Genomic DNA, 27,885 nt, shown 5'->3' on the forward strand with positions numbered 1-27,885 from the left:
GACCAACTACTTTAAATCTATGCCCCCTGGTTATTGACCTCTCTGCTAAGGGAACTCGGTCCTTCCTATCCACTCTATGTTTGTTTATATTAAAGTATGATGCATGTGGTTGCTGGTGTTGGTGTGACACCATCGCCACCTTTAGGCTCCTCAGGCAGGTCAGGCTGTCCTCCTGTCCACACACTTTTAATGTGTAAATGCAGACTGCTGAGGTACAACGTCCCACTCCAGAGACTTGAGCACATAAATCTAGGCTGACACTCCAGTGCAGTGCTGAGGGAGAGCTGCACTGTCAGAGGTGCCGTCTTTCGGATGAGACGTTAAACCAAGGCCCCGTTTGCCCCCTCAGGTGGACGTAAAAGAGCACAATTTCGAAGAAGAGCAGGGGGAGTTCTCCCCAATGTCCTGAGGCCAATATTTATCCCTCAATCAACGTAACAAAAAAATTTATTATATGGTCATTATTGCATTGCTGTTCGTGGGAGCTTGCTGTGCGCAACTGGCTGCTGTTTTTCCTACATTACAACAGTGACTACACTCCACAAAGTACTTCATTGGCTGAAAAGCGCTTTGGGACGTCCTGAGGTCATGAAAGGCGCTATATAAATGCAAATCTTTTCTTACATTTCTACGTTCCAATTCCCAGTCTGTGGTCTGTTGGCTGACTCTCAGCAGGGGGGGGGGCACTGTCATGATTGCCACGCGGCAACCCAGGCACTCCACCCAACCACCCTCTGCCCCACCTGTGACAGAGACTGTAGGTCCCGCATTGGACTCTTCAGTCACCTGAGGACTTATCTTTAGTGTGGAAGCAAGTCATCCTCGACTCCGAGGGACTGCCTTTGATGATGATGATGACGACTCTTGTGGGCTCCCTCCTCCTGCTCGACAGTGACCCCTGCTGGGAAGTGCGCATGTGTGTGAATGCCAGTTGAGATCTTGGCTGTGATGCCCACCACGGTCGGACAGCCTGTCAAAACTCACCATCTTGGCTCACACAAAGGACAGACACTCGAGTTAGATACCTGACAACTGCCTGTGCCCGTGGATCCGTACCCAGATAGAGAGCGAGAGAGAGGGGGAGCGGGGAAACAATTGGAGGGGCAAAACAAGAAATAAGGGGAGAAAATTAGATATGTTGTGAAATAAATAAGACTTTTATTTAAATCGCCAGAAGGCAATATTTGGGCAGCCAAGGACAACTGTACCACATTTCCAGGTTCCCGGAAGGATCAAGAACCAGAGGCCACAGATTTAAGGTGATTGGCAAAAGAACCAAAGGCGACATGAGTAAAAACGTTTTTACGCAGCAAGTGGTTAGGATCTGGAATTCACTGCCTGAAAGGGTGGTGGAGACAGACTCAATCGTGGCTTTCAAAAGGGAATTGGATAAGTACCTGAAGGACTATTTCGGGATTGAACAGGTTAGATGCAGGAAGAATGTTGCCGATGTTGGGGAAGTCCAGAACCAGGGGTCACAGTTTAAGGATAAGGGGTAAGCCATTTAGGACCGAGATGAGGAGAAACTTCTTCACCCAGAGAATTGTGAACCTGTGGAATTCTCTACCACAGAAAGTTGTTGAGACCAGCTCGTTAGATATATTCAAAAGGGAGTTAGATGTGGCCCTTACGGCTAAAGGGATCAAGGGGTATGGAGAGAAAGCAGGAATGGGGTACTGAAGTTGCAAAAATGATCAGCCATGATCATATTGAATGGTGGTGCAGGCTCGAAGAGCCGAATGGCCTATTCCTGCACCTATTTTCTATGTTTCTAAAAACATTGCAAGGCTACGGGGAAAGGGACTAGCTGAAGTGCTCTTGCAGAGAGCTGGCACAAGCTCGATGGGCCGAATAGCCGCCTTCTGTGCTGTAACCATTCTCTGATTCGATCAGCCTGAAGGGAGGTTAAAAGACTCTGCACCTAGTTACGAAGCTGCAAGTATATTCGAAGGAGCACAATTACTTGTCTTTCTTTGCCTTCTGTAAGCAGATTAGATTCATCAGCTCAACTGTGTCCAGTCACCATTATTCCTCCGTCACCATTTCAGTTAAGCAGACAGTTGCAAAGAGGCTTTTTTTTGGGTGTGTGTGTTGAGAACAATGCAATTATCAGCTGGCATTAGACAGACGAGGCAGGATATCATCCGTTTCCTGAGCACGAGTCGAGTATTATTATAATATTAATTAGAAATCACCTAAATGCCTCAAAAGCAGCTGGAGGCGTTTGGGTTATTATAAAGCTTTTGAATTGCACAGCCAACCCCTCGAAAGAGAATAAAGTGAGAAACCCAGATCCCAGCTCCTATCGCACCTGATTAGCCTGCTAAGCTGAGAGAAAGATAAAAAAAACCTGACAATAATAAATCTTCAGAGAGGCAGGCTGCCCATTTGAGCAATGCTTAATCATCCAGCAACGGACTGAACAAACAGGCGTCAGGAAATTTTATTCAGTGCAACCCCTGTGGCTTCAGGATGTGAATACAATTACCTTTTCAGTCTCGCTCATAGTTGTGTCAATAGAGAGAGAGAAGAGAGAGAGAGAGAGTAATTGTAATACAGCAGTTTGCAAATTATGATGACCTCTGCTCTTCATAAAGTGTCATATAATTATCAGTGTGGTTATCTACATATAATTTGTCATACAACATACTGTTAAAAACCCAATTTAACTGTAATCGCAGCTAGGGTACGGATCTGCATTATCATCGTGGCTTTGCATACGAGTCCATTATCTGTGAGCAGTGAATAGCTGGACTGTCATGACACACAGACAGATCAGTTAAAAATATGGCAGTCTTTGTCGGGTTGGAATGCTTTAATTTGACAATCAAGCAGCTAGAACTGCTGATATTGCAATGAAAGTTCTTTTCATTCAATCTGTACCCCTCTCACGCGTGCGGTGCTGGCTGATTCAGAGGCACCATTCCACCGGTAAGAGCAGCACCTCTGGCACCACGACAAACCAGGCCATTCTTCTGTGAGTGTCTGGACAGCAAGCGTCGGGGAGGCAAAGTCACCCACAGAGGGCATCTTTTCCAAACCCAACATCCAAGCACCAACCCTTTCCAGCAGGACAAGGATCGCGATCAGGAAGTCATCAAAAAGGCTAATGGGATGTTGGCCTTCATTTTATTTTTTATTATGAGATGCTGATAGCAGTAAAACCAGGGTTGAGCAACTGTGTTTAATGATTTATGCAGTCCTATTTATGTAAACAGCACTGTACATCGTCCAGTTTAATGGTTGGACCTTGCTGCTCCAGGGGACTCTTGTTTCACTGCAAGCCGCTCCTTAAAACTTATCTCTTTGATCAAGCTTTTGGCCACCTGCGTTAATTTCTACTTATGCGGCTCGGTGTCAAATTTTTTAAATCTCATAATACTCCTGTGAAATGCCTTGGGACATTTCACTATGTTAAAGGCGCTATATAAATACAATTTGTTGTTATTGATCTTATTCATTCATGGGATGTGGGTGTCACTGGCAACGCCAGAATTTATTGTCCATCCCTAATTGTCTTTGAGAAGGTGGTGGTGAGCCGCCTTCTTGAACCGCTGCAGTCCGTGTGGTGAAGCTTTAGTTTGGTACAACTGAGTGACTTGCTAGGCCATTTCGGAGGGCAGTTAAGAATCAACCACATGGCTGTGGGTCTGATGTCACATATAGGCCAGACCAGGTAAGGATGGCAGATTTCCTTCCCTAAAAGGACATTCGTGAACCATTTTTATTCCAGATTTATTGAATTAACAGAATTTTAAATTCCCCAGCTGCCATGGTGGGATTTGAACTTGTGTCTCCGGTTCATTAGTCCAGGCCTGTAGGGGGGTTGGGGCTCAAAAGCGAGGAAGCCTTGGTCAGACCCCATTCTGGAGTACTGCACCTCAGGAAGGATATAATGGCCTCGGAGGGGGGGTGCAGTGCAGATTGACCAGGGTGATACCCGGGATTATACAGCCAAATTGTGAGGACAAGTTGCACAACCGTGGCTTGTATTCCCGCGAGGTTAGAAGGTTGGGGGTGGGGGTGATCTCATCAAGGTATTTAGAATGACAAAGGGTGAACACCGAGAAACTATTTCAACTGGGGAGGGAATTCAGAACAAGGGAGCTCCATCCTAAAATTAGAGCTAGGCCATTTAGGAGTGAAATCAGGAAGCACTTTTCCACACGATGGGTAGTGGAAATCTGGAGCTCCCCCAAAAGGCTGAGGATGCTGGAAGTCAACTGAAAATGTCAAAACGGAGGTCGATCGATTTATGTTGGGTAAGGGCAACAAGAGTGGGGAAATGGAGTCGAGGTACAGATCAGCTGTGATCTCATTGAATGGAGAGACAGGTATCATGGGCTGAATGGCCCAATCCTGTTCCTATGTAACCCTGGCTGATTTTACATCTCCCTCAGGGGCACTGAGGCAAACTGTGGCACCCCAACTATTGAGAGCAACTAGCCGTGCAGGGACCAACGATTAAGCGTGGGATCTCATGCTCTCTACGGCTTTGTCCCTGGCCAAAGACCGCCCTAAGTGGAGGAAGAGCATCCGGGAGGGCGCGGAGCACCTCGAGTCTCGTCGCCGAGAGAATGCAGAAAACAAGCGCAAGCAGCGGAAAGAGCCTGCGGCAAACCAGATTCCCCACCCACCCTTTCCTTCAATGACTGTCTGTCCCACCTGTGACAGAGACTGTAATTTCCATATTGGACTGTTCAGTCACCTGAGAACTCACTTTTTGGAGTGGAAGCAAGTCTTCCTCGATTTCGAGGGACTGCCTATGATGATGATATGAGGACTGCACTGGGCCTGCCACTGGAATGCGATACCAGTGTTTAAAAAAAAATTACATTAACATGGCGGTGACCGATGTTCCCGCTAAAGTGCGCGCACAGCCGCACGGGAATCTTAAAGGTTGCGCGCAGGCCGCTCACCGGCTTTTACATTGTAAACACCGCGCATGCGCAGACATTTAAAGGGACCGCGCATTAAAAGGAACAGGCCACGTAGTACAAAGCGCCGCTCACAGTGGACATTGGCGGTGGCCTGAAGCTGCATGTTCGCACCCATCCACCAACTGTCTGACATCACACGTCAGGCAAGGATCTATTCGATTCCTTACCACATCGATCATTGCACCAAACCCAGAGAAAAGAGAATTGGCGACGGCCAGGGATTGAGGAGATGCTGCATCATCTCTTTTTAAAAAAAAAATTACTTAATGATTTCACTTTTAAAATAACAGAGTTGAGGTTTAAGTGCCTTTTTGTTTCACTGCCCCTTCCCCCGCACCCTAGGGAAAAGCACATCGCCTCTTTAACTGAACATCATTCCAAGACTGTCAGTATTCATCACCTGAACACTCTCCATTAAAATGTCCCAGCCTTTGACAGCAGACTTTCATTGTTTGCACAGATCCCTGAACAAGGCTAGGAGCTGCTGCTCCCCTCGACTGCACCTCTCAGAATTGGACAGTACAGACGGAGGCCATTCGGCCCATCATGCCTGTGCCAGCTCTTTGAAGCAGCTGTCAGATTAGTCCCACTCCTCCGCTCTTTCCCCACAGCTCTGAAAATGTTTCCGTTTCAAATATTTATCCCATTCCCTTTTGAAAGTTACGATCGAATCTGCTCCCACCGCACTTTCAGGCAGCGCATTCCAGACCATTGCAACTTGTTTGGTAAAATAAATTCTTGTCATCTCCCCCTCTGGTTCTTTTGCCAATGACCTGAACTCTGCCCCTCTGGTTACCATGGAAACAGTTTCTTCCTGTTTACTCGATCAAAACCCCTCACAATTTTGAACACCTCGGATAAATCGCCCCATAACCTTCCTGAAATACTGGGAAAAGTCAGGCATGTTTCAGGAGCATCAAGGTGCATGCAGAGTGGATTTTTCGTTTTGGGGGAGCAGGGGGGGGGGGCTCGTTTTATCTGCGTGTATTTTTGTTTGAATTTTCCCCTCCTCTTGCGGGAGCACAATTACAGATCCCGACCAGTTACCTCACACACACGTGCTCACTCTTCAGGCGCAGGCCTGGACAATGTGGCGACAGTGAGGTTGTTCGTCAGGCTGACATTTCCATTCTTGCCCACTACCGTACCACCCTTTCTCCAGATGCATCTCGCGGCTAACATGACACAATTCGGAGAGTAATTTTGCCGAGCCATCCCTCGTTGTGGCTTGGTGTTGTGCCTATTGGGAAACGAACGTTCTGAGGCAAAGTCTTTGATTCAGATGAGGGTGCGGGGGGGAGAAGGCTAATTGACCAAAAGCTGCATTCTCTGTCAAAAGAAAGACTTACATTTATATAGCACCTTTCACAACCTCAGGATGTCGCAAAGCGCTTCAGAAGAACATATGAAAAAGGAGCAGTAGGCCATTTGGCCCCACGAAATGGCTGATCTGATCTTGGCCTCAACTCCACTTTTCCTGCCTGTTCCCATAAACCTTGACTCCCCTGTAGTTCAAAAATCTATCTCAGCCTTGAATATATTCAATAACTCAGCCTCCACAGCTCTCTGGGGTAGAGAATTCCAAAGATTCACGACTCTCAGAGAAGAAATTTCTCTTCATCTCCGTCTTAAATGGACGACCCCTTATTCTGAAACTATGCCCCTTAGTATTCTAGATTCCCCCATGAGGGGAAACATCCTCTCAGCATCTACCCTGTCCAGCCCCCTCAGAATCTTATAGGTTTCATATGCTTTACAGCCAATGAAGTACTTTTTCCTGGTATAGTCACTGTTGTAATGTGGAAAACGCGGCAGTCAATTTGCGCACAGCAAGCTCCCACAGACAGCAATATGATTATGACTAAATAATCTGTTTTTAAGTGATGTTGCGTGAGGAATAAATATTGTCCAGGACACTGGGGATAACTCCCCTGCTCTTTTTCGATATAGAGCCATGGGATTTTTCATGTCCCACTAAGAGTGTTTCGGTTTAATGTCTCATCCGAAAGACAGCACCTCCGACAGTGCAGCACTCCCTCAACACTGCACTGGGGGTGCCAGCCTAGATTTTTGTGCTCAAGTCTCTGGATTGGGACTTAAACCCACAACCTTCTGACTCAGAGGTGAGAGTGCTACCCACTGAGCCACAGCTGTTGAGCAAAAGAGCTATTTGATCATCAGCCACTTACTAGTGCCATTACTATTCATGTAAGAAATTATATGGAGAAAGCATCATAGGTCTAAACATCAATGCGAGGGTATACGTATCAGGAAAGATGAACAGGCTGGGTCTCTTTTCTCTTGGAAAAAGACTGAAGGGTGATCTAATAGAGGTCTTTAAAATTATAAAAGGTTTTGGTAAAAGTGGATACAGAGAGAATGTTTCCACTTGTGGGGAAGAGCATAACTAGAGGCCATCAATATAAAATAGTCACCAAGAAATCCAATTGGGAATTCAGAACTTCTTTACCCAGAGAGTGGTGAGAATGTGGAACTCGCTACCACAGGGAGTCGTTGAGGCGAATAGTATAGATGCATTTAAGGGGAGGCTAGACAAGCATAGGAGGGAGAAGGGAATAAAGGGTTATGATGATAGATTTAGATGAGGAAAGACAGGAGGAGGCGCGAGTGGAGCATAAACGTCGGCATGGACTGGTTGGGCCGAATAGCCTGTTTCTGTGCTGTATATCCGATGTAATCCTATGTAGGTTCATAAAAGATGAATGGATACAACAAGCATCGTAAGAGCTGATTTGAAAGGGAGGTGAGGATGGTTGGCTCGGATTGCCACAAGTGGATCGAGCTCCCGGACTCTCCATCTAATCCCCAGTGAATGCACTGATAAAAAGCATTTTATGTGCTCTTAACTCGTGGCGACTGAAACACAAAACAAAGTGCCATGAGCACACTTCCCTTGTGACTGGTTACAGCCTTTAGCTGTGCCTGACCTTTTTTAACATTTCATTAAGCTGAAAGCCCCAAGGAGTCTATTTTGCTATCTATCTATATATTCTGAAAATGGCTCCTTTATTCTCCCTTCAAACAATTTTTTTGTTTGTTTAAATTCAATCTCAAATACCGTGATTAACAGATTGCCGGCATCCTAACCCAACATCAACAGCTCTGCAAACTGATTTTGGCAAATATTCAGGAATCTAGCTGGCTCTTCCTGAATGGCCCTGCTGCTTCAATGGCTACCAGAGAGCAAAAGGTGACATTGAATCTATTCCCATTACAAACTAAGATTCTGCTGTAGTGCAGAAAATTATTAATGCAGAATTGCAATGTTTAGAAAATTTAGGGTTGAAATTTTTCTCATGCTAAGATACTCAAAGAAAGAAAGACTTGCATTTCTATAGCGCCTTTCACAAGCTCAGGGCCTCTCAAAAGTGCTTCACACTCAATGAAGTACTTTTTGAAGTGTAGTCACTATTGTAATCTAGGAAACGCGACAACCAATTTGCGCACTGTAAGCTCCCACAAACAGCAATGTCATCATGATCAGATAATCTGTTTTAGTGATGCTGATTGAGGGATAGATAGTGCCATGGGATCTTTCACATCCACCCGAGAGCGCGGACAGGGCCTCGGTTTACCGCCATCTGAAAGACGGCGCCTCCGACAGTGCAGCACTCCCTCAGCACTGCACTGAGAGTGCCAGACTAGATTTTTTTGTGCTCAAGTCCCTGGAGTGGGACTTGAACCCACAACCTTTTGATTCAGAGGTGAAGGTGCTACCCACTGAGCCATGGTCTCAAAGGTCCTCTGGGCTGCTATTTAAACTCATTGGTTAATCTATTTGAGTTAAATAGGTTAACAAATGAGTTAAAGTAGTACATGGAAGAACTGAATACAAATGTGTTAATTATAATTGTTAAGAGCAATTTTTATCCCGTTGGGAATTCCAACTCATGCGAGACAACAATTCAAACCACGCAGACATTCCTGCTCTCATAAGCTGACGGGCCGTAGCCATCAGATTCTGCATGCTCTCCAACCGGACGGGCGATTTGAGGAGGGGTCTATTTGCTGCAGTGCACACCAAGACTGTCTCAACGCCCCATCATTTTCTGCCCATTACGTTTAATGAATGGCAAAGTGAGGTGTTGCCGACCCGCTCCTCAGTGCCAGGCCCAATCGTGTGGAATCAGCCATGGATTCAGAGGCTGACAGCGAGCCTCTCCGTCACTCGGCCTTACCTGATAGAGTCCCTGTGCTCCAGCTCGTTCTGGGAGCCTGGCCGGCCAATGTCCAGGTGCTGCTCCAGTACCTGCTGCCGAAACTCAGACACCTGGTACTGCCGGTCCTCTTTCTCTTGCCGCAACTGCCGCTGTTTGGCCATCCATTTCTCCTCCTCGTTGTTCCGCTGGAGCAGCATCGCCGGGCTGCTCCCGGGCGGGATGAAGCTGTTATGGTTGGAGATGAGGGTGGGCACGGCGTGGTGGGAGATGGGAGACTGGTGCAGGTTGGGATGGACTGCTTTGGGGACCGTCAGTGCATAATCCTTGGGCTTATCTGGAAATGAAGAGACAACTTTTGAGGTCACAGCCCTTGCTACGCAGTGAATTCAACAATTGTAATTAAGTGCTGTTCAGAGGGCAGTGTCATTTATTTAGAATTTTGTACATCAATAATACAATGCCAGGAATCGGTGAGTGCAAATGAATGGATTAGGATGAAAGAGCAGTTCCATTACTCATTTGAGATTAATGCCATATCGAATTCTGCATAACCTTCTGCTCCACGGGAGATTTCTGCCCTCCCTGAGCTCGCCTTAGGACACCTACAAGTGGTGGGCGTCACTGAATAGCAATGTGGAACAGGAGCCCCAGCCCAGGGACAGTGAGGTGGAATTGTAGCTACAGCAAGTGCCACTCAACAAGGTCACCTTTAATAAAACAACAGTCAACTGCACCTCCAGCCCTGCCCTATGAAGCTTAATGGCTTCAGAATAAACCTTATTTTATTATGGAGTCGGAAGAGGAGCATCGTTTGTTATTAATGAGTTGCTGTGATCTGGAACGCGCTGCCTGAAAATGTGGTGGAAGCAGATTCAACAGTAACTTTCAAACGGGAGTTGGATCTTACTCCATGTGGGACTATCATGGCCAAGCCCGATTCTCCCCCATCTCAACCCCTGCACAAATACTTCCTTCTTGATGTCGCCACCCATCAGCAGAGGGAACCCAGGTGAAATTTTCCACTTCCCATCACAAGGAGCCTTGGAAAGACTGCGGGCTGTTATTAAGGGTACGGAACACCAGTCATCTGATCAGGCATTTGACAAACAGTGAGTATCAAATATTTAGCGGTTTGGGAATTTTTAATGCCTACATCTCCTGACTAATCCTGTACAGGGCTCATTGAATACTGATTGTCAAATTACTGTTGGGTCAACATTAATATGTAGCCATGAGACACAATGGTGGATTGTATGAAACGCTTAATGAATAGAGTCACAATTTGGAGCAGCCTGCATGAATAGTCCACGTTTGCTTCCAGTGTACTAAATCACACTGCAATAATTTCCTTACTGTACACACACACACACACACACACACATCATGCAAATTTTGCCAAAGCAATCACTAAATAATAAAGTCTTTGTGCTGAGACAAGGACCCTGCTATGATAACAATGTGTGTTTGTGTATGCTATTCTGGTGACCTTTGCAAAATGTCAGAACTCGCTGCGGCACTGGGGAGCGAGCGAGCAGCCAAGCACAGAGGCCCTGGTACATCTGTAGCCACAGCCGTGGCTAATTGCGTTACACAGACAGGAGGTTAGATTCCGAGCAGAAAGCCGACTGAAGTTGAAACATTTCAAACACTTGGAGGTATCTTTTGCTCTTTCAGGATAGAATAGTTTGCTGGTCTTTGCTCAGCCAGGTCTGCCAATCAAAATAAAGACCCCCTTGCATTTATACAGCGCCTGCCACGACCCCAGGGCATCCCAAAGCGCTTCACAGCCAGTCAAATGCTTTTGAAGTGCAGTCACTGTTGTAACGCAGGGAAACGCGGCGGCCAATTGGCGCACAGCAAGCTCCCACAAACAGCACTGAGATAATGTCCAGATAATCTGTTTTTGTGAGCTTGGTTAAGGGATAAATATTGGCCAGGACACAAGGGAGAGCTCCCCTGCTCGGACGACTCCATTTTAAAATAACAATTTTCTCGCCAATTAATTTGTGATCCACGAATGAGAAAATCTTCCTTTGTACGAGTATTTAGGGCACGCATTTAGTGATTATGTCCCCACTAGGAAAAAGAAAGTGCCTTTCTCAAACAAGTCTTCTCAGTCATTAACAAGCCTTTAACATTGCTACTCCCCTTACAGCCACCAGGGCGCGCAAGCAACATCGAGATGGGAGACCAGGAGAATCTATTGCCACTTCTGTACGAGAGTGGCCCCAGGATGGTGGCACCCCCTGATTCTACTCACTCTGTGAGGTAACAAGTGGTCTTCGTCTGGTGCTGCTGCACAGCGGCCTAGCTGGAGTTTGGGTTCTCAGCACGTGAGGGGGATTTGCGAATACTAACCCACCACACCATGGCCCACTGGGGCAGGCCTCATGCCCCTTGTACAGCGCCTTCCACAACCACCAGACACCCCCAAAACGATTTACAGCCAATGAAGTACTTTTTTTTGGTGAAGTGTTGTCACTGTTGTAATATAGGAAATGCTGCAGTCGATTTGCGCACAGCAAGCTCCCACAAACAGCACTGAGACAAGGACTAGATAATCTGTTTTCGGATGTTCATTGAGGGATAAATATTGGTCAGGACACCGGGGATAACTGCCCTTCTTTGAAATAGTGCCATGGGATCTTTTACGTCTACCTGAGAGAGCAGACGGGGTCTCGGTTTAACGTCTCATCCGAAAGACGCCACCTCAGACAGCGCAGCACTCCCTCAGCACTGCACTGGAGCATCAGCCCAGATTTGTGTGTTCAAGTCTCTGGAGCGGGACTTGAACCCACAACCTTCTGACTCAGAGGTGAGGGTGCTGCCCACTGAGCCACGGCTGATACTGAAAGACATGAGCAGCATCGCAGCTGTAAAAATAAAAGGCGGACTTGTCATTTTTTATTATAAACAGGTGGTGTTGGCCAGAGAATCCCAGCAGCTGTAACCAGTGCAGTTTAGGAGGTTTAGGGAACTGGACTTATCTTAGTATTTTTTTGGACTGGTTTAATACAAACCGAGGGACCACGACTCTCACTGGATGCACGTTGTTCCTTTTTAGCCGTAATGCTTCTGTTACCTGTCCGGTTTGGTGTGAGCCTCTCTGCCGCCTTCACTCTGTCGTCTATCTGCTGGCTTCGCAGAGTGTGCAATTCTGGCACTTGCAAGTAGTGATTCTCCATTGCTTTCATTTCCTTCTCCCTGCTCCTTTCCCGATCCCGATCCCTCTCCATCTCCCGCTCGCGCTCCCTCTCCTTCTCCTTCTCCTTCTCCCTCTCGAGCTCCTTCTCCCTCTCCTGCTCGCGCTCCCTCTCCCTCTCTCGCTCCGCCTCGCGCTCCCGCTCTTTCTCCCGCTCTCGCTCCCGTTCCCTCTCTCTCTCTCTGCGGATCTCTTCGTCCATCTGGAGCCTGCAAATTAGGGAGGAGGAGGGCGGGGGAAAGAAGTGAAGGGATAAAAAAGCTCATTATTATTTCTCGAAACTGGTTGAATGTGACAAGCGCACATGCAAAGCTGTTTTGTGTTTTGAGATGGAGCAGTAAGAGCAGTCAGACCTGATTCGGGGGCGGGGGGGGAAGATGAGAATATTTTGTTAAACTCAGCAAGGTGTTACGGTCTGGAATGCTCGGCCCGAAAGGGCAGTGGAAGCAGATTCAACACCAACTTTAAAAAAGGGAATTGGATATATATTTGAAACGGAAAATTCTTCAGGGCCGTGGGGAAGGAGCAGAGGAGTGGGACTAATTGGATAGCTCTTTCAAAAAGCCGCACAGGCTCAATGGACCACTTGGCCTCCTTCTCTGCTGCAAGCTTCTGTGAAACAGTTTTCAATCCCTGACCTGTGCTATCTCAGCCGAATAACGAACTCTGGCCAACACGTTGAAGGCGGCATATGGGATACTTTCCTTTATTAGCCAAGGCATAGAATACAAGAGCAGGGAGGTTATGTTTGAACTGTATAGAACACTATTTAGGCCAGAGCTAGAGTACTGCGTGCCATTCTGGTCACCACATTACAGGAAAGATGTGATTGCACTAGAGAGGGTACAGAGGAGATTTACCAGGATTTTGCTAGGACTGGAGAATTTTAGCTGAGGAAAGATTGGTTAGGCTGGGTCTGTTTTCTTTGGAACAGAGGAGGCTGAGGGGAGACCTGATTGAGGTGTATAAAATTAGGAGGGGCCACGATTGAGTGAATAGGAAGGATCTATTTCCTTTAGCAGAGAAGTCAATAACCAGGGGGCATAGATTTAAAGTAATTGGTAGGATTACAGGGGAGTTGAAGAGAGCTTTTTTCACTCAGTGGTGGGGGTCTGGAACTCACTGTCTGAAAGGGTGGCAGAGGCAGAAACCCTCATCTCATTTTAAAAAGTACCTGGATGTGCACTTAAAGTGCTGTAACCTACAGAGCTACGGAATAAAGTGGGATTAGGCTGGGAAACTCTTTTTCGGCCGTCACGAACACGATGGGCTGATTGGCCTCCTTCTGTGCTGTAAATTTCTATGATTGTATGAGCCGCAGTACCTCAGGATTAGGGAAGGAAAAAGCAATCTGGGTCCTATCTTCTGACTGAGAATAGCGGAGAGCTGGAAACGTGCACATATGCGCACTGGGTAAGGACAGCTCTCGACGTGGCTGTGACCAGATTGGGTCAGGAGTAGCAGGTTTCGTTCCCTGAAGGATGTTAGTGAACCAATTTTCCAGCAGCTTTCATGCTCATTTTTCAGCTGCTAGCTCACAAACGAGCAGATTTATCGAATTCAATTTCCCAATTTGCTACACTGGGATCTGAACCCGTGACCTCTGGGACCACTTGCCCAGTCCAGTGGGATTTGAACCCGTGACCTCTGGGACCACTTGCCCAGTCCAGTGGTCATTTAAATTGTGCGAGTACAAACAGCGAGTGTCGACAGGCTCTTTGACATGGGACGGGCATCGCCACTGAGCACTGGGCCACACCCAATGTCCACATGTGTGCAGTTTCAGCAGGGGTGATTAGAAGCCAGAACAGTGGTCGATTGCACTAGCTGTTTAAAACTACATAGAAAAGAACCAGGCTCATTAGCAGACCCTACTTTTTACAATGCTTGGCACCGTGACAGAAATCACTGCATTTCCCATTAATGGCCGAGTTCAGCCAACACAAATTAAAGGGGCGGTGTGGCCACAGTAACATTATCTGGCATGGCATTTTATTGCACTTATAGGCAGGGCGAAGCGTACTGTGCCCGCCACTATAACTAAACTGCGTTAAACAAGTGTCAACGCGCATACTTGGGGCTCAGTAGTGTCGTGGTTCTGTTACTGGATGAGTAATCCAGAGAACACGAGATCAAATCCTGCCATGCCAGTTTGAGGACTTAAATTCAGTTTGAAAAAGAGCTGGAAATAAACAACAAAACTACCCAGAGCAGTAACACTGCCCCTTTAAACAACGATGGGAAACGCACAGCCTCTTCACTCATACCCGAAGGAGAAATGTGTGCTCATGTTTTGATTGTGGGATCCCCACACCCCACTCCCAAAAAACAGTAACCTGTATTTTCTCTTTATACAGACTCGATGACCCGCTGTACATTTCCAGCATTTTATTTCAGATTTCCAGCATTTGTAGTTTTTCGTTTTATCTCTTCAAAAAAAAAAATGTACCAGCCTTTTAGCTGTGCATTTTTTTGCTGGTTCGAATGTGCTCGCAGTGTGTTGTGGTCAGGTGTAGCTTTACCTCTCTGACAAGCGCTCCGACTGCAGGGCAGACAGTGATGAATGAGACAGCTCTGCTGGGAACCTCATTCCAGGCAGGTGCAAGTGCATGGCAGACGGGTGAAGAGGAGGCAAAGAGCCAGGGCTTGCAATCGGGTAGAATGGTGACCTTAAGGCTGAAAGACAGTATGAATCATCCACCCTGCAAACACAAAAGAATAAGAGCACAATCGGTCAATAAACAAATTCCTTCTTGGTAATCTGTCGCTCAAACCCAGCATTACAATGCAATATCGTTTCATTGCTTCGCCATTGGCGGCTGTGCATTCAGCTGCTTCGGCCCCGAGCTCTGGAATTCCCTCCCTAAACCTCTCTCCTCCTCCTTTAAGACGCTCTTTAAAAGCTACCTCTTTGACCCTGTCCTAATGTGGCTTGGTGTCAAATTTTGTTGGAAACGCTCCTGTGAAGCGCCTTGGGATGTTTTACTACATTAAAGGTACTATATAAATACAAGTTGTTGTTGCGGAGATGAAGTATATTTTACTGGCAAATCTGCTCGATTCCCTGGGTCAACCAGTTTTGTGAGTTTTTAGCTGAAATGTTGATCCATTGAAAAGTCCAAAATTGTTGTTCCTATCTGCTCTCTCAGGTGGACGTAAAAGATCCCATGGCCACCATTTCGAAGAGGAGCAGGGGCGTTAGGCCAATATTTATCCCTCAATCAACACAACAAAAACAGATTATCTGGTCATTATCACATTGCTGTTTGTGGGAGCTTGCCGTGCGCAAATAGGCTGTTGTGTTTCCCATATTACAACAGTGACTACACTCCAAAAGTACTTCATTGGCTGCAAAGCACTTTGAGACATCCGGTGGTCATGAAAGGCGCTATATAAATGCAAATCTTTTTTTCTTTGACACTCGATGACTTCAGGATTTTTATTGTACATCTTTTTTACTCTTTCACATCAAGTCAGGTGACGTTGCCTCCGCCAAGCGCAAGAAGCCAAGTTGACTGAATTGGGATGTAGACATTGGGTTAAAGGTATTTAATGGAGTTGGGGGGGGGGGGGGGGGGGCGCGAGATGATGGAGTGCGAATAGTTTGCTCCCCAAAGAGGACCTGCTGATTCTCTTCAGTAGCGAATACACGGCAGAAGGCAATGAGATCGAAGCAGCGACGGCCAAGTCAACTCGTTCCCGTTCTGTTCACATGTTGTAACCAGGAACCTAGGAGGTCTTGCTTGGAGGAGGAGCTAACAATTTGCCCTCATTTTCACCCCAAATAAAGCAGTAGCAAACATACTGGATTCAGTCAAATGAGGCCGTTTTATCACCACGAAAATCACAAAAATAACCACGGTCCACTCTCCTCCATGTTGCACACAGGTCAGGCAGTGACAGAGAATTCTGAAGTTTTTTTTTCATAAGCACATAAATATGGAAGAAGAAAATGCCATCAATCAGTAAAGGGCAATCGTTGAGTTGCAACACCCTTGCGATGCGGAGGGCAAGCATTCCAGTGATTGCCTCAATGAATACACAGCGCCTTTAAGGATGGCTATTGAGAAAAGGGCCGCGTCTGGAGGCTTGCAGTGGTAAGTGGTCCCTACTGAAGAAAATCCTTACAGAAAATCCAGGCTGTACGGCTGGACAAAAGGAGCCCTGTCCTGCTCAACTGCCCATTGTTAAACAAGGTCTTACTGTATCAATAAGCTTCAGTACGAGCTGCCTGACAAAGCTTTGCCAGCAGTATCTTGTGAGAAAATCCAGCTCTGTGAGCCCAAGGGCACACATGGTCTTGTTTATAGCTTGCTCGATGTTTCACTTGTACAGACCAGAGAAAGCATTTCACACTATTTCTGCTCGAGTCAAGTGGCCTCCTTTTCCGAAGGCGCTGACTCTTGCCAGGGTGAGACTCTCAACGCTGTCAGCAGTCTTAGTGTGCAAGCTCAGACAATGAGTGTTCGGGAAGCTGTTCAACCGTGGGGATCATTACAGCCACGCCTAATCTTATTTCATACTTACGGGCAATGTTGCCCCCAATTGATTTTGGGGAGCGTGGCCCCTTTAAGGGGAGGGGCCACCCATTGGAAACACCGGTCCCGAAGCGGGACCAGCAGAGAGCTGCACGGCCACACAGATTAGAGGGAACGTTGTTTACAGGCTCGACGCACTTTTGCCAATGACAATATTCTAGGTGGCGTGTGATAAGTGACTCGCAGAGACTGATTTTGTGTGCCCGCTGCTGTCACTCTCTGCTCCATCTGAGGCCGCATTTCAAACTTTAAGTATCAGCCGTGGCTCAGTGGGCAGCACCCTCGCCTCTGAGTCAGAAGGTTGTGGGTTCAAGTCCCACTCCAGGAACTTGAGCACAGAAATCTAGGCTGACACTGAGGGCGTGCTGCACTGTCAGCGGTGCCGTCTTTCGGATGAGGCCCCGTCTGCTCTCTCAGGTGGACGTAAAAGATCCCGTGGCACTATTTTGAAGAAGAGCAGGGGAGTTATCACCGGTGTCCTGGCCAATATTTACCCCTCAATCAACGTAACAAAAACAAAGTATCTGGTCATTATCACATTGCTGTTTGTGGGAGCTTGCTGCACGCAAATTGGCTGCTGTGTTACCCACATTACAACAGTGACTACACTTCAAAAAGCACTTAATTGGCTGTAAAGCCCTTTGAGACGTCCGGTGGTCGTGAAAGGCGCTATATAAATCCAAATCTTTCTTTTATTTAGCCCACATTCCTTCTGTTTGTCCTCAAGTTTCCAGCTGCCTTGATCCCTCTTCTCTGTCAAAAGCTTCAGGTACATTTGCTTAAACTGGCAGCGTTTTCCATTCCAGTCATCAACTCACAAACCCTGTTATAAAATGACAACAGTGTTTACTTTACTTGCTTCAAAAGGCAAACCAGAAAACTTAACAACCACAGTTTGCACCTTTTTTTTTTAAAAAGCAACATGAGACAAAACGCCTCAGGGTCCTCACAAAATAATTACCTCCCCTTTCAAAATCTAGATTGGGCAAGTGTCACAGTAGGGGCTAAGGGGGCCTCCACGTTACTTTTCTTCTGTTACCTTCGTTAGGAGGACAATTCATGTTTGTAGCCCGGGGCTATATCAGGTGGTTTCTGTACTTGTATCACTGACCTCTTTCCCATTGCTCCTTCAGCTCCTGTCAATTACAGAACCAGAACTCTCTCAAACTGGGCAGCACTGATGTGGGTCGCCGTTGATTAAAAAAAATTGAGCCATAGTTCAATGAGTGTCAGCATTGCTCAGGTGTCTTTGGAAGGTCACCGGTCTTTATATCCGAACCTACTACCACCAATGTTCCCTCTCATTGATTTTGGGTGTGCAGGCCCCATTCAAATTTCCCCACCAATGCGTATTTTTTCCATTTAAAAGCTGGTGAGCGGCCCGCGCGCGACCTGCAGAGCGCTACGAGGCCACACAGCTCAACGGGAACACTGGCTACCACTACCATTAGACTGAAGCCTCCGAGAGAGATTCTCGCATTGGACTGTTCAACCACTTAAAGACTCATTTTTAGAGTGGAAGCAAGTCTTCCTCGGTTCCGATGGACTGCCTATGATGATGATGATAAAGCCTCCCACAGCCAGTGTCCACGTTTGCACATACCGCCCTCCCCTCCCCCGACACCACTGCACGCTCCCCGCAGGAGACACTGGATACCAATCAGGAGTGGGAACTATGGTTGCTTTTCCTCTTTCCTACTCCCCAACAACTTGGCGGGGTTGTCGGGCTGGACGAGGCTATAGAGAGAGGGGGGCGGTGGAAGGGTTTGAGCAGGAGGATGGGAATTTCAAACTGGAGGTGTTGCTGGATTGGGAGCCAATGTAGGTCAGCGAACACTGGGGCCGATGGCTGCATGGGACTTGGTGCGAGTTAGGACACGAGCAGCAGAGATTAGGATCAGCTCGAGTTTCTAGAGGGTGGAAGATGGGAGGCCAGCCAGGAGAGCATAGGAATAGTCAAGTCTGTAGATAACAACAACAACAACAACTTGTATTTATATAGCATCTTTAACGTAGTGAAACGCCCTAAGGTGCTTCACAGGAGCATCATGAGACAGTAAATTTGACACCGAGCCACCTAAGGAGAAATTAGGGCAGGTGAAAGAGGTAGGTTTTAAGGAGTGTCTTAAAGGAGGAAGAGAGGTAGAGAGGTGGAGAGGTTTAGGCAGGGAATTCCAGAGCTTCGGGCCAAGGCAACAGAAGGCACAGCCACCAATGGTTGAGCGATTATAATCAGGGATGCTCAAGAGGGCAGAATTAGAGGAGTGCAGATATCTCGGGGGGGGGGGGGGGTTGTAGGAGATTACAGAGATAGGGAGGGGCGAGGCCATGGAGGGATTTGAAAACAAGGATGAGAAGTTTGAAACAAAAGCATGGATGAGAATTTCAGCAGCAAATGAGCAGAGACAGGGGTGAAAATGGGCGGTATTATGGAGGTGGTCTTGGTGATGACAATTATAGGGGGTGGGAAGCCCATCTCAGAGTCAAATAAGAGGCGAGGGAGCTAACAGTGTGGTTCAGCCTCAGACAGTGGTCAGGGAGGGGGATGGAATCGGGAACAGAGTTGGTGGGTGGGTTAAAGGCTATGGCCTTTGGTCTTCCCAATGTTCTATTGGAGGAAATTATACCCCAGGAAAACAGAGGACAATTAACACACTCGCGCTGCTGCACTGCCGGACGTCAGCTGACTCAGCCCAGACTGGCGATTGGCTGCCGTCTCCGTGTGGCACTGCACATCGGTAACTAAATTAGCATCGTGGTGACCAAAGGGTCTTGGAGCTCCAAACAATGAGATCTTTTGCTTTCCCCACCTGTGCGAAGAAGTGATATAAGAATCCATTCACACAAAGGAACCATGTAAAAGAAAGAAAAACTTGCATTATATAGCGCCTTTTATGACCACCGGACGTCTCAAAGTGCTTTACAGCCAATGAAATACTTTTGTATTGGTGAGATATTGTAGTCACTGTTGTAATGTGGGAAAAGCGCAGACAATTTGCGCACAGCAAGCTCCCACAAACAGCAATGTGATAATAGTCAGATAATCTGTTTTTTTGGGTAATGTTGATTGAGGGTTAAATATTGGCCAGGACACCGGGGATAATTTCCCTGCTCTTCTTCGAACTAGTGCCGTTGGTTTTTTTACTTCCACCCGACAGGGCAGACGGGGCCTCGCTTTAACATCTCATCCGAAAGACAGCACCTCCGACAGTGCAGCATACCAGCATACCATCAACGATGCCTCCGCAAGATCCTACAAATCCCCAGGGAGGACAGAAGCACCAACATTAGCGTCCTCGACCAGGCCAACATCCCCAGCTTTGAAGCACTGACCACACTTGATCATCTCCACTGGGCAGGCCACATCGTTCGCATGCCAGACACGACACTCCTAAAGCAAGCGCTCTATTTGGAACTCCTTCACGGCAAATGAGCCAAAGGTGGGCAGCGGAAACGTTACAAGGACATCCTCAAAGCCTCTCTGATAAAGTGCGACATCCCCACTGACACCTGGGAGGCCCTGGCCAAAAACCGACCTAAGTGGAGGAAGTGCATCTGGGAGGGCGCTGAGCACCTCGAGTCTCATCGCTGAGAGCATGCAGAAACCAAGCGCAGGCAGCGGAAAGAGCGTGCAGCAAACCTGTCCCACCCTTTCCCTCAACAACTATCTGTCCCATCTGTGACAGAGACTGTGGTTCTCGTATTGAACTGTACAGCCACCTAAGAACTCATTTTAAGAGTGGAAGCAAGTCTTCCTCAATTCCGAGGGACTGCCTATAATGACTCCCTCAGCACTGCACTGGAGTGTCAGCCTAGATTTGTGCACTCAAGTTCCTGGAGTGGAACTTGAACCCACAACCTTCTGACTCAAAGGCGAGGGTACTACCCACTGAGCCACGACTGACATTGAGCAGTCCTATGAAGTCAAGGGAACAGAACGCTTCTGCTGCAGTCCACGTCCAGATCTGGGCGTCTCATATTCCATCCACAAAAGCAAAGAGCTCTCCCCTTACCTGAAGGCCGGGTGGGGGAACGGGTGATGTGCGAGATAGCTGGAGTGGTAGTAGGCAGTGGCCGCTGCCTCGAGGCCCATTGGCGGTAGTGTCGGTATGCGGAGCTCCTCCCCGGTGTGATACGGCCGGAAGCTGCGGAGATACTCTTCCTGGACACTGCCAGCTGTGACCACATGAGGAACAGGTCGCTGGAGACTGCGCGGATAAATGCAAAGAGGTTTTAATTGTTGCACGTCAGTACATACCCTCGCGCAACAAACATGTTCCTTTGGATCATTTTCCATAAAAAAGTGCATTTAAAGTTTAACTCCAGAGAAAGATTTCTTTAAAAAATATCAGAGTTGGAATTGTTATCTATTCAGACAATGATCTTATCAGAGAAGTGGCCTTATCAGAAATGCTTTTAATGCCTGAACTATGATTATTTTTCCAATATTTGTTTTGCAACACCCTTAAATAAACAGTGAAGAAGGATGCATTGGGTTTCCGACCTACAGGCTCACACTTGGAATCCAAGCCTCAAAGGAGAGTCAGATTTTGCTGACATTGGGTTGTGTTCTCACTGAGGACCGCAGACTGCACTATCCCAGGAGAAGGGAGGGGAGGGTCTCCAGTCCAACTCTCTGGTTTCCTGTCAGCCGGCCACCGATTGGTCGGGGCAGCAGTTGTGGAGGGGACCCTGTAACTCACAACATCTTATCCGTCTGTGTGAAAGGGTAAGTATGGGCAGCGGTAGACGATAAGGTTACAGGAAGGTTACAGAAAGGCAGATAAGCGTGGCTCCATGTCTTAGCACAGAATGGTCCCACACCTTGGAAGAACTGGGCACCCAACCATTGCATGTGGCTTTAAACCAAACCTATCAAAATCACAGAATGATCACCCTGACACCAATTATTTTCTCTCTTTGACACACTGCCCACATAATGTTTCAGTAATTTTCCACATAAGGCTGAGAGAAGAAGTCGCGCCCTCACTAACTGGACTTAAAGGTGGGGATCTATTGTAAAATGTCTTCACGAAATACCAATGGCCGTACAATCATGTTGCATATTTCCTCATGGCTTTAGTTCATTTAACAGGCTGAGAGGAGACCTAATTGAGATGTATAAAATTATGAGGGGCCTAGATAGAGTGAATAGGAAGGACCTATTTCCCTTAGTGGGGGGGGGGGGGGAGTCAATAACCAGGAGGCATATATTTAAAGTAATTGATAAGAGGTTCAGAGAGGATTAGAGGGGAGATTTTCACCCAGGTGATGGGGGTCTGGAACTCACTGCCTGGAAGGGTGGCCGAGGCAGAAACCCTCACTGCATTTAAAAAGTACTTGGATCTGCACTTGAAGTGCCGTAACCCACAGGGCTACGGACCTAGAGCTGGAAAGTGGGATTAAGCTAGATAGCTCTTTGTCAGCTGGCACAGATACGATGGGACAAATGGTCTCCTTCTGTGCTGTAAATTTCTATGATCAGTCCCTGATGATTTTTTTTTGAAAAATGGATCTGGAATGCACTGCCTGAAAGGATGGTGGAGGCAGATTCAATCGTGTCTTTCAAAAAGAAATTGGGTAAGTATCTAAATGAATAATATTTGCAGGGCTACGGGGAAAGGGCGGGGGAGTGGGACTAGCTGAAGTGCTCTTGCAGAGAGCCAGCACGGGCTCAGCGGGCCGAATGCCCTCCTTCTGTGGAGAGGAAGCAGAGTTAACGTTTCGGGTTGATGGCCCTTCGTCAGAGCAGGTTATCGACCGGAAACGTTAACTCTACTTCCTCTGCACAGATGCTGCCTGACCTGCTGAGATTTCCAGCATTTTCTGTTTTTATTCCAGATTCCAGCATCCGCAGTATTTTGCTTTTGCTTCCTTCTGTGTTATAACCATTCTATGATTCCAAGTGTGGTCAGTGCTTCGATGCTGGGGATGTTGGCTTGGTCGAGGACGCCAACGTTGGTGCGCCTGTCCTCCCAGGGGATTTGTAGGATCTTGCGGAGACATCGTTGGTGGCGTTTCTCCGGTGACTTGCGGTGTCTACTGTATATGGTCCATGTCTCTGAGCCATACAGGAGGGCGGGTATTACTACAGCCCTGTAGACCATGAGCTTGGTGGTGGATTTGAGGGCCTGGTCTTCAAGCACTTTTTTCCTCAGGCGGCGCTGCCGCACTGGAGACAGTGTTGAATCTCGTCGCCAATGTTTGCTCCCTTTCCACCCACCCTTTCCCTCAACGACCATCTGTCCCACCTGTGACAGAGACTGTGGTTCTCGAATTGGACTGTTCAGTCACCTAAGGACTCATTTTTAGAATGGAAGCAAGTCTTCCTCGATTCTGAGGGACTGCCTATGATGATGATGATTCTAAAAAAAAATGCTCTACATCAAAAAGGCCACCGCAGCGTCAACGTACTTGAGAGGAGGGAAGCGTGAGTCCTGAACCACCGTGCTGTGAGTCAGACCGAAGGCGTAAGGGGTCCCCAGGAGATGAGACGTGATGGATGCGGCTCCCTTCTCCGACTGGTGCTGTGACTCTGTGTGCATCCGTTCTCTGCTGGTTCCTCGGGACACAGCTTCTGGCTGCACAATGCACAAAGAGAGAGAAAGCATGAAACAAAAAGCGGTTTCTTCCACCTCATTTACTGATTGGATTGATGGCAAACAACTTATTTTCAACAAGTGCCTCCACCTCAAGTCTTTGTAGATAATCTTTACCCTTGCCGCTGGATAAAGACCTAGCTCTTTCGAGCCCGTGTGTTGGCTGGTGTGCAACAGTCACAACAAAATCCACGCACAGGTATCAATTGGAGTTCAGGACTGGAACATCTGTGAACTCATGTGGAAGCAAGTCATCCTCATTCGAGGGACCGCCTATGATGATGATGAGATGTGCTAAATTCTGTTTGAAACTATTTCTCTTTGTTAAAAAAAACTGTAGCGATTATTAAATATATAGACGTTTTGTTCCAATCCCGAGATGCACTTGAGACATAATCTAGGCAGATATTTCATTCAAGTGAGACATTAAAACTGGCTGTCCAGGGGAACACAGAAGAACTATTTGAAAATGAAAAGGGTGTTTTGCTGGTGTCCTAGGCAATATTTCTCTGGGTGGTGGGTGAGGATAGGATACCGCTCAATGTACTTCAATTGTAACGTGAGGGAAGCTGTCGTGGCCTCCCCACAGAGGTCAACCTGACAATCGGAGGCCCGCAAATCACGCACTAAAGAGATCCCGAAGGGTAACTTCATTTAATTATTACCCTCGAGGGCCACGAGTAGCAGGAATGCTCGTCCAGGCATCACAGGGAAACCTTGGACCTCCTGTGCCCCTGCAATCCCTCCCCCTGACCGTTGATATCCTCGCGATCTCCTTCCTAACCGCTTAAAAGAAAAGACTTGGATTTATATAGCGCCTTTCACGACCACCGGATGTCTCAAAGCGCTTTACAGCCAATGAAGTACTTTTGGAGTGTAGTCACTGTTGTAATGTGGGAAACACAGCAGCTAATTTGCGCGCAGCAAGCTCCCACAAACATCAGATAATCTGTTTTTGTTAAGTTGATTGAGGGATATATCTTGGCCAGGACACTGGGGATAACTCCCCTGCTCTTCTTCGAAATAGTGCCATGGGATCTTTTACGCCCACCTGAGAGAGCAGACAGAGCCTCGGTTTAACGTCTCATCTGAAAGACAGCACCTCCGACAGAGCAGCACTCCCTCAGCACTGCACTGGAGTGTCAGCCGAGATTTATGTGCTCAAGTTCCTGGAGTGGGACTTGACCCCATAACCTTCTGACTCAGAGGCAAGTGTGCTACCCACTGAGCCACGGCTGACACTTGCCTTATAAGGCCCAGTATGGCACCGCCGGCTGCCCGAAATCCCAGCCCCACCCGCTGGGCCCACTTGCACCTCCTGCGGGGCCCACGACTAGGCCTCAGGCTGCAGAGGGCCAAACCAAATAACGTCTGCCTTGACTCACGCCTGCACGACCCCACTCCAACCCCATTGGGAGTTAAAAATCGAGCCTTACATCTCACTACTAGCTTTGTACCACCATTGCATAAATCGGTCTTTCTATTCCCCTCCCAACCACTCGCAAACCGTCTGGAGTCCTCTCCTCAACGGGGCTAATCGAACTGGTCCAGGTCCATGAGCGCTCTGCCCTCCACTACCTCACACAAGCGGCTGAGGCTAGACCGGGTGTACCGGCTGGAAGCGGCTAATGTTCCACCGGGGTTTCCTATCTTTACGAGGAACAGAAATACGGCACAAAGCTTTAGACAAACAAATCGAACGAGAAAGAAAAACACGCAATTCTTCCCTCTGCCTGCACACCACTTTGTAAAAGATTCGAAAGACGGTAGATTAGATTGTCCTGACCCCACAGCCCCAGCACTGCTGACAAGCACTTTGATGAGGGGTAGTGGCTGTGTTTCCATTTAAGGGAAGTCACATTTGGTGAACCATTTCCCCTCTCAAGACGTTGCCATGCTGCAACGCAGGCTTACACACTGATAATTACTGACCCTTCCTGACTCCACTGCGCTAACATGTAATATTAAATGTCAGTAATGCTATTTCTGAGCCAGCGTGTTGATCTACCCTGCTTCGCGCCCGCCTCTCCTGGCAAGGTTCCAGCCAGTGCGCTCTCTCTCGGGGCCCCCCTCTTGAAAGGCTAAAATGTTCTGATGCATTTTTCATGCTGGTAGGAGAGTTGCTGAATCTCCCAGGCCCCCTGAATGCTCGGCGAAGCGTTAAAGTGGTTCAGAAAATGTCAACAGAAGTCAAAATCAAAGTTCAGGGAACGAGCACAGACACACGGCTCTTTTCAATATCAGGCCACCCGAGGAAAAACAATTCAATCATTTTTTTTGTTGCAAAACACGACCACATCAGATCAAAGAGGTGTCACATGATGGCCCCTTTCACTCCCTTTGAAGCAGAAAGGCCTTTTTTAAAAAAAATAAAATTATCTGTAACTGGACGTTAAAAGCCTTCCCACTCCTACTGAAAAAGACTTGCATTTATATAGCGCCGTTCACCACCTCAGGAGGAAGTGCTGCCTTGTCAGAGGCATTGCCTTTCAGATGAGACATTTAAACCCAAGGTTGTCTGCGATATGAAAGATTCCACGAGAGAAACACTTGCATTTATATGGTGCCTTTCACCACCTCAGGATGATTCAAAGGGCTTTACAGCCAATGAAGTACTTTTTCCAAGTGTAGTCACGGCTGTAATCAACGTCCCCTTTAAGCTGTGCGGTGGTGCAGCGCTCGGTAAGGCCTCGTGTAAATCGAAAAATCACGCATGCGCGGAAATCTGAATGGTACATGGGCCAAAATAAACTTAAGAGGGAGATGTAGCCAATTTGCACACAGCAAGCTCCCACACACAGCAATGTGATGACGAATGGATAATTTAGTGAGGTTGAAAGTGCGGACTCCTTGCTGGGGTACAGTTCCATACAATTCCCCCTCCAGTTCCTCGCCTTTATTTTCGCACAGGTGTGGGTGGTAAGTGTCGGACAGCCACGGGCTGTATCCTGTCCGTAGCCAGCCTCCACACAGCCACTTCCAGTCAGCAATCCGGAGTGGGCAATGCTGGTTGATCGCCACCTCGCTCGCCCAAGAGCGCCGAGACCTATTGGAGCACATCTCGAGGGGGGAGATACCCGAGATGGTATCAGTCCAATCAGCATAGACTGGGAATCAAATGACGACAACTTGCATTTGCATAGCGCCTTTGATTTTTTGATATTAAGAGAATCAAGGCATATGGAGATAGTGCAGGAAAGTGGAGTCGAGGTCGAAGATCAGCCATGATCTTATTGAATGGCGGAGCAGGCTGGAGGGGTCGAACGGCCTACTCCTGCTCCTAGTTCTTATGCTGACATAGTAAAACATCCCAAGCAATGTTCCCGGTAAGTTGCACAGCCGTGAGGCGGACTGGAGCTCGGCACTGGAAAACCCGCGTGTGCGCGGAAATTTGAATGGGCCGCACCGCCCAAAAACATTAGGGGGAACACTGGCCTCGAGGCGCTTCACAGGAGCGTTATCGGACCTTCCCGGTCTGTGTGGCTCAAACTCTCACAGATGAGCCACTGAGGAAGTCTTTAGAGAGATTGTTGTTCAATGATTCTCCAATTGATTTAAAAGCAGGGCTGCCTACTTTAATTGAGGAGCACAACAGGGAAATGGAGAAAGAGCAGGGGAGCGGGATTGATCGGATAGCTCTACCACAGAGCCAGCAGAGGGACGATGGGTCAAACGGCCTCCTTCTGTGCGGTATCATTCTACGCTGCGAACAGTGTAATTTGTTCAGGGTTTACAGAAGGAGATTTCTTTTTTAATTTATCCCTTCTCCTTTCGGTGAGGTGCTGACTCTTGTTGGGATACAGTCCCATAAAGACTGACAGTCTTCCAATACCCCTCCTTAAGTCACATGCTTCACCCACGAGTCTCAGAATAAGCGGTCGGCCATTTAGGACTGAGGTGAGGGGAAATTTCTTCACTCAGAGGTCCGTGAAACTTTGGGATTCTCTACCCCACAGGGTTGTGGAAGCTCAGTCTTTGAGTATATTCAAGACACAGATCGACAGATTTTTGGATATTATGGGAATCCAGGGACATGAGGATAGTGAGGGAAAGTGGAGTTGAGGTAGAAGATCAGCCATGATCTTACTGAATGGCGGAGCGGGCTCGAGCGACCTACTCCTGCTCCTATTTCTTATGTTCTTTGTCCACATGATGGGGGTGACTGGATTTGACACACATTGACTATGACTGGGTGGAGTCTATGCGAGGAGATCCTCAAAACCAAATCCTGTCACATTTCGGCTGATTACGCTCCTCTGAAGCACCTTGGGACTAATGTTCCTCCTAATTTTATTTTGGGTGCGTGGCCCCTTTAACGGGGCTTAGAGGGAGCGTTGCTTGGGATGTTTTACTACGATAGAGGCGCTGTATAAATGCAAGTTGTTGTTGTTGAACTCACCTAATATTCTCACACACGCTTTTCAG

The 27,885-nt window shown here is 47.6% G+C and overlaps 1 protein-coding gene across 5 annotated transcripts in view; it reads right to left on the reverse strand.

Annotated features, from left to right (window-relative positions):
• Positions 1-27,885, reverse strand: part of gse1b (Gse1 coiled-coil protein b) — a 643,131-nt gene that overhangs the window by 40,381 nt on the left and 574,865 nt on the right. For all 5 annotated transcript variants that reach the window (XM_070898265.1, XM_070898264.1, XM_070898263.1 and 2 more), the window contains 5 exons: positions 23,276-23,442; positions 20,875-21,069; positions 14,846-15,025; positions 12,204-12,532; positions 9,140-9,455 (listed from right to left, as the gene is read on the reverse strand). In XM_070898265.1, the coding sequence (XP_070754366.1) occupies positions 9,140-9,455; positions 12,204-12,532; positions 14,846-15,025; positions 20,875-21,069; positions 23,276-23,442 (1,187 nt within the window). The remainder of the gene's footprint in view (positions 1-9,139; positions 9,456-12,203; positions 12,533-14,845; positions 15,026-20,874; positions 21,070-23,275; positions 23,443-27,885) is intronic.

The sequence above is a fragment of the Pristiophorus japonicus genome, chromosome 13, assembly GCF_044704955.1.
Source record: "Pristiophorus japonicus isolate sPriJap1 chromosome 13, sPriJap1.hap1, whole genome shotgun sequence".
In the NCBI taxonomy this organism is placed as follows: domain Eukaryota; kingdom Metazoa; phylum Chordata; class Chondrichthyes; family Pristiophoridae; genus Pristiophorus; species Pristiophorus japonicus.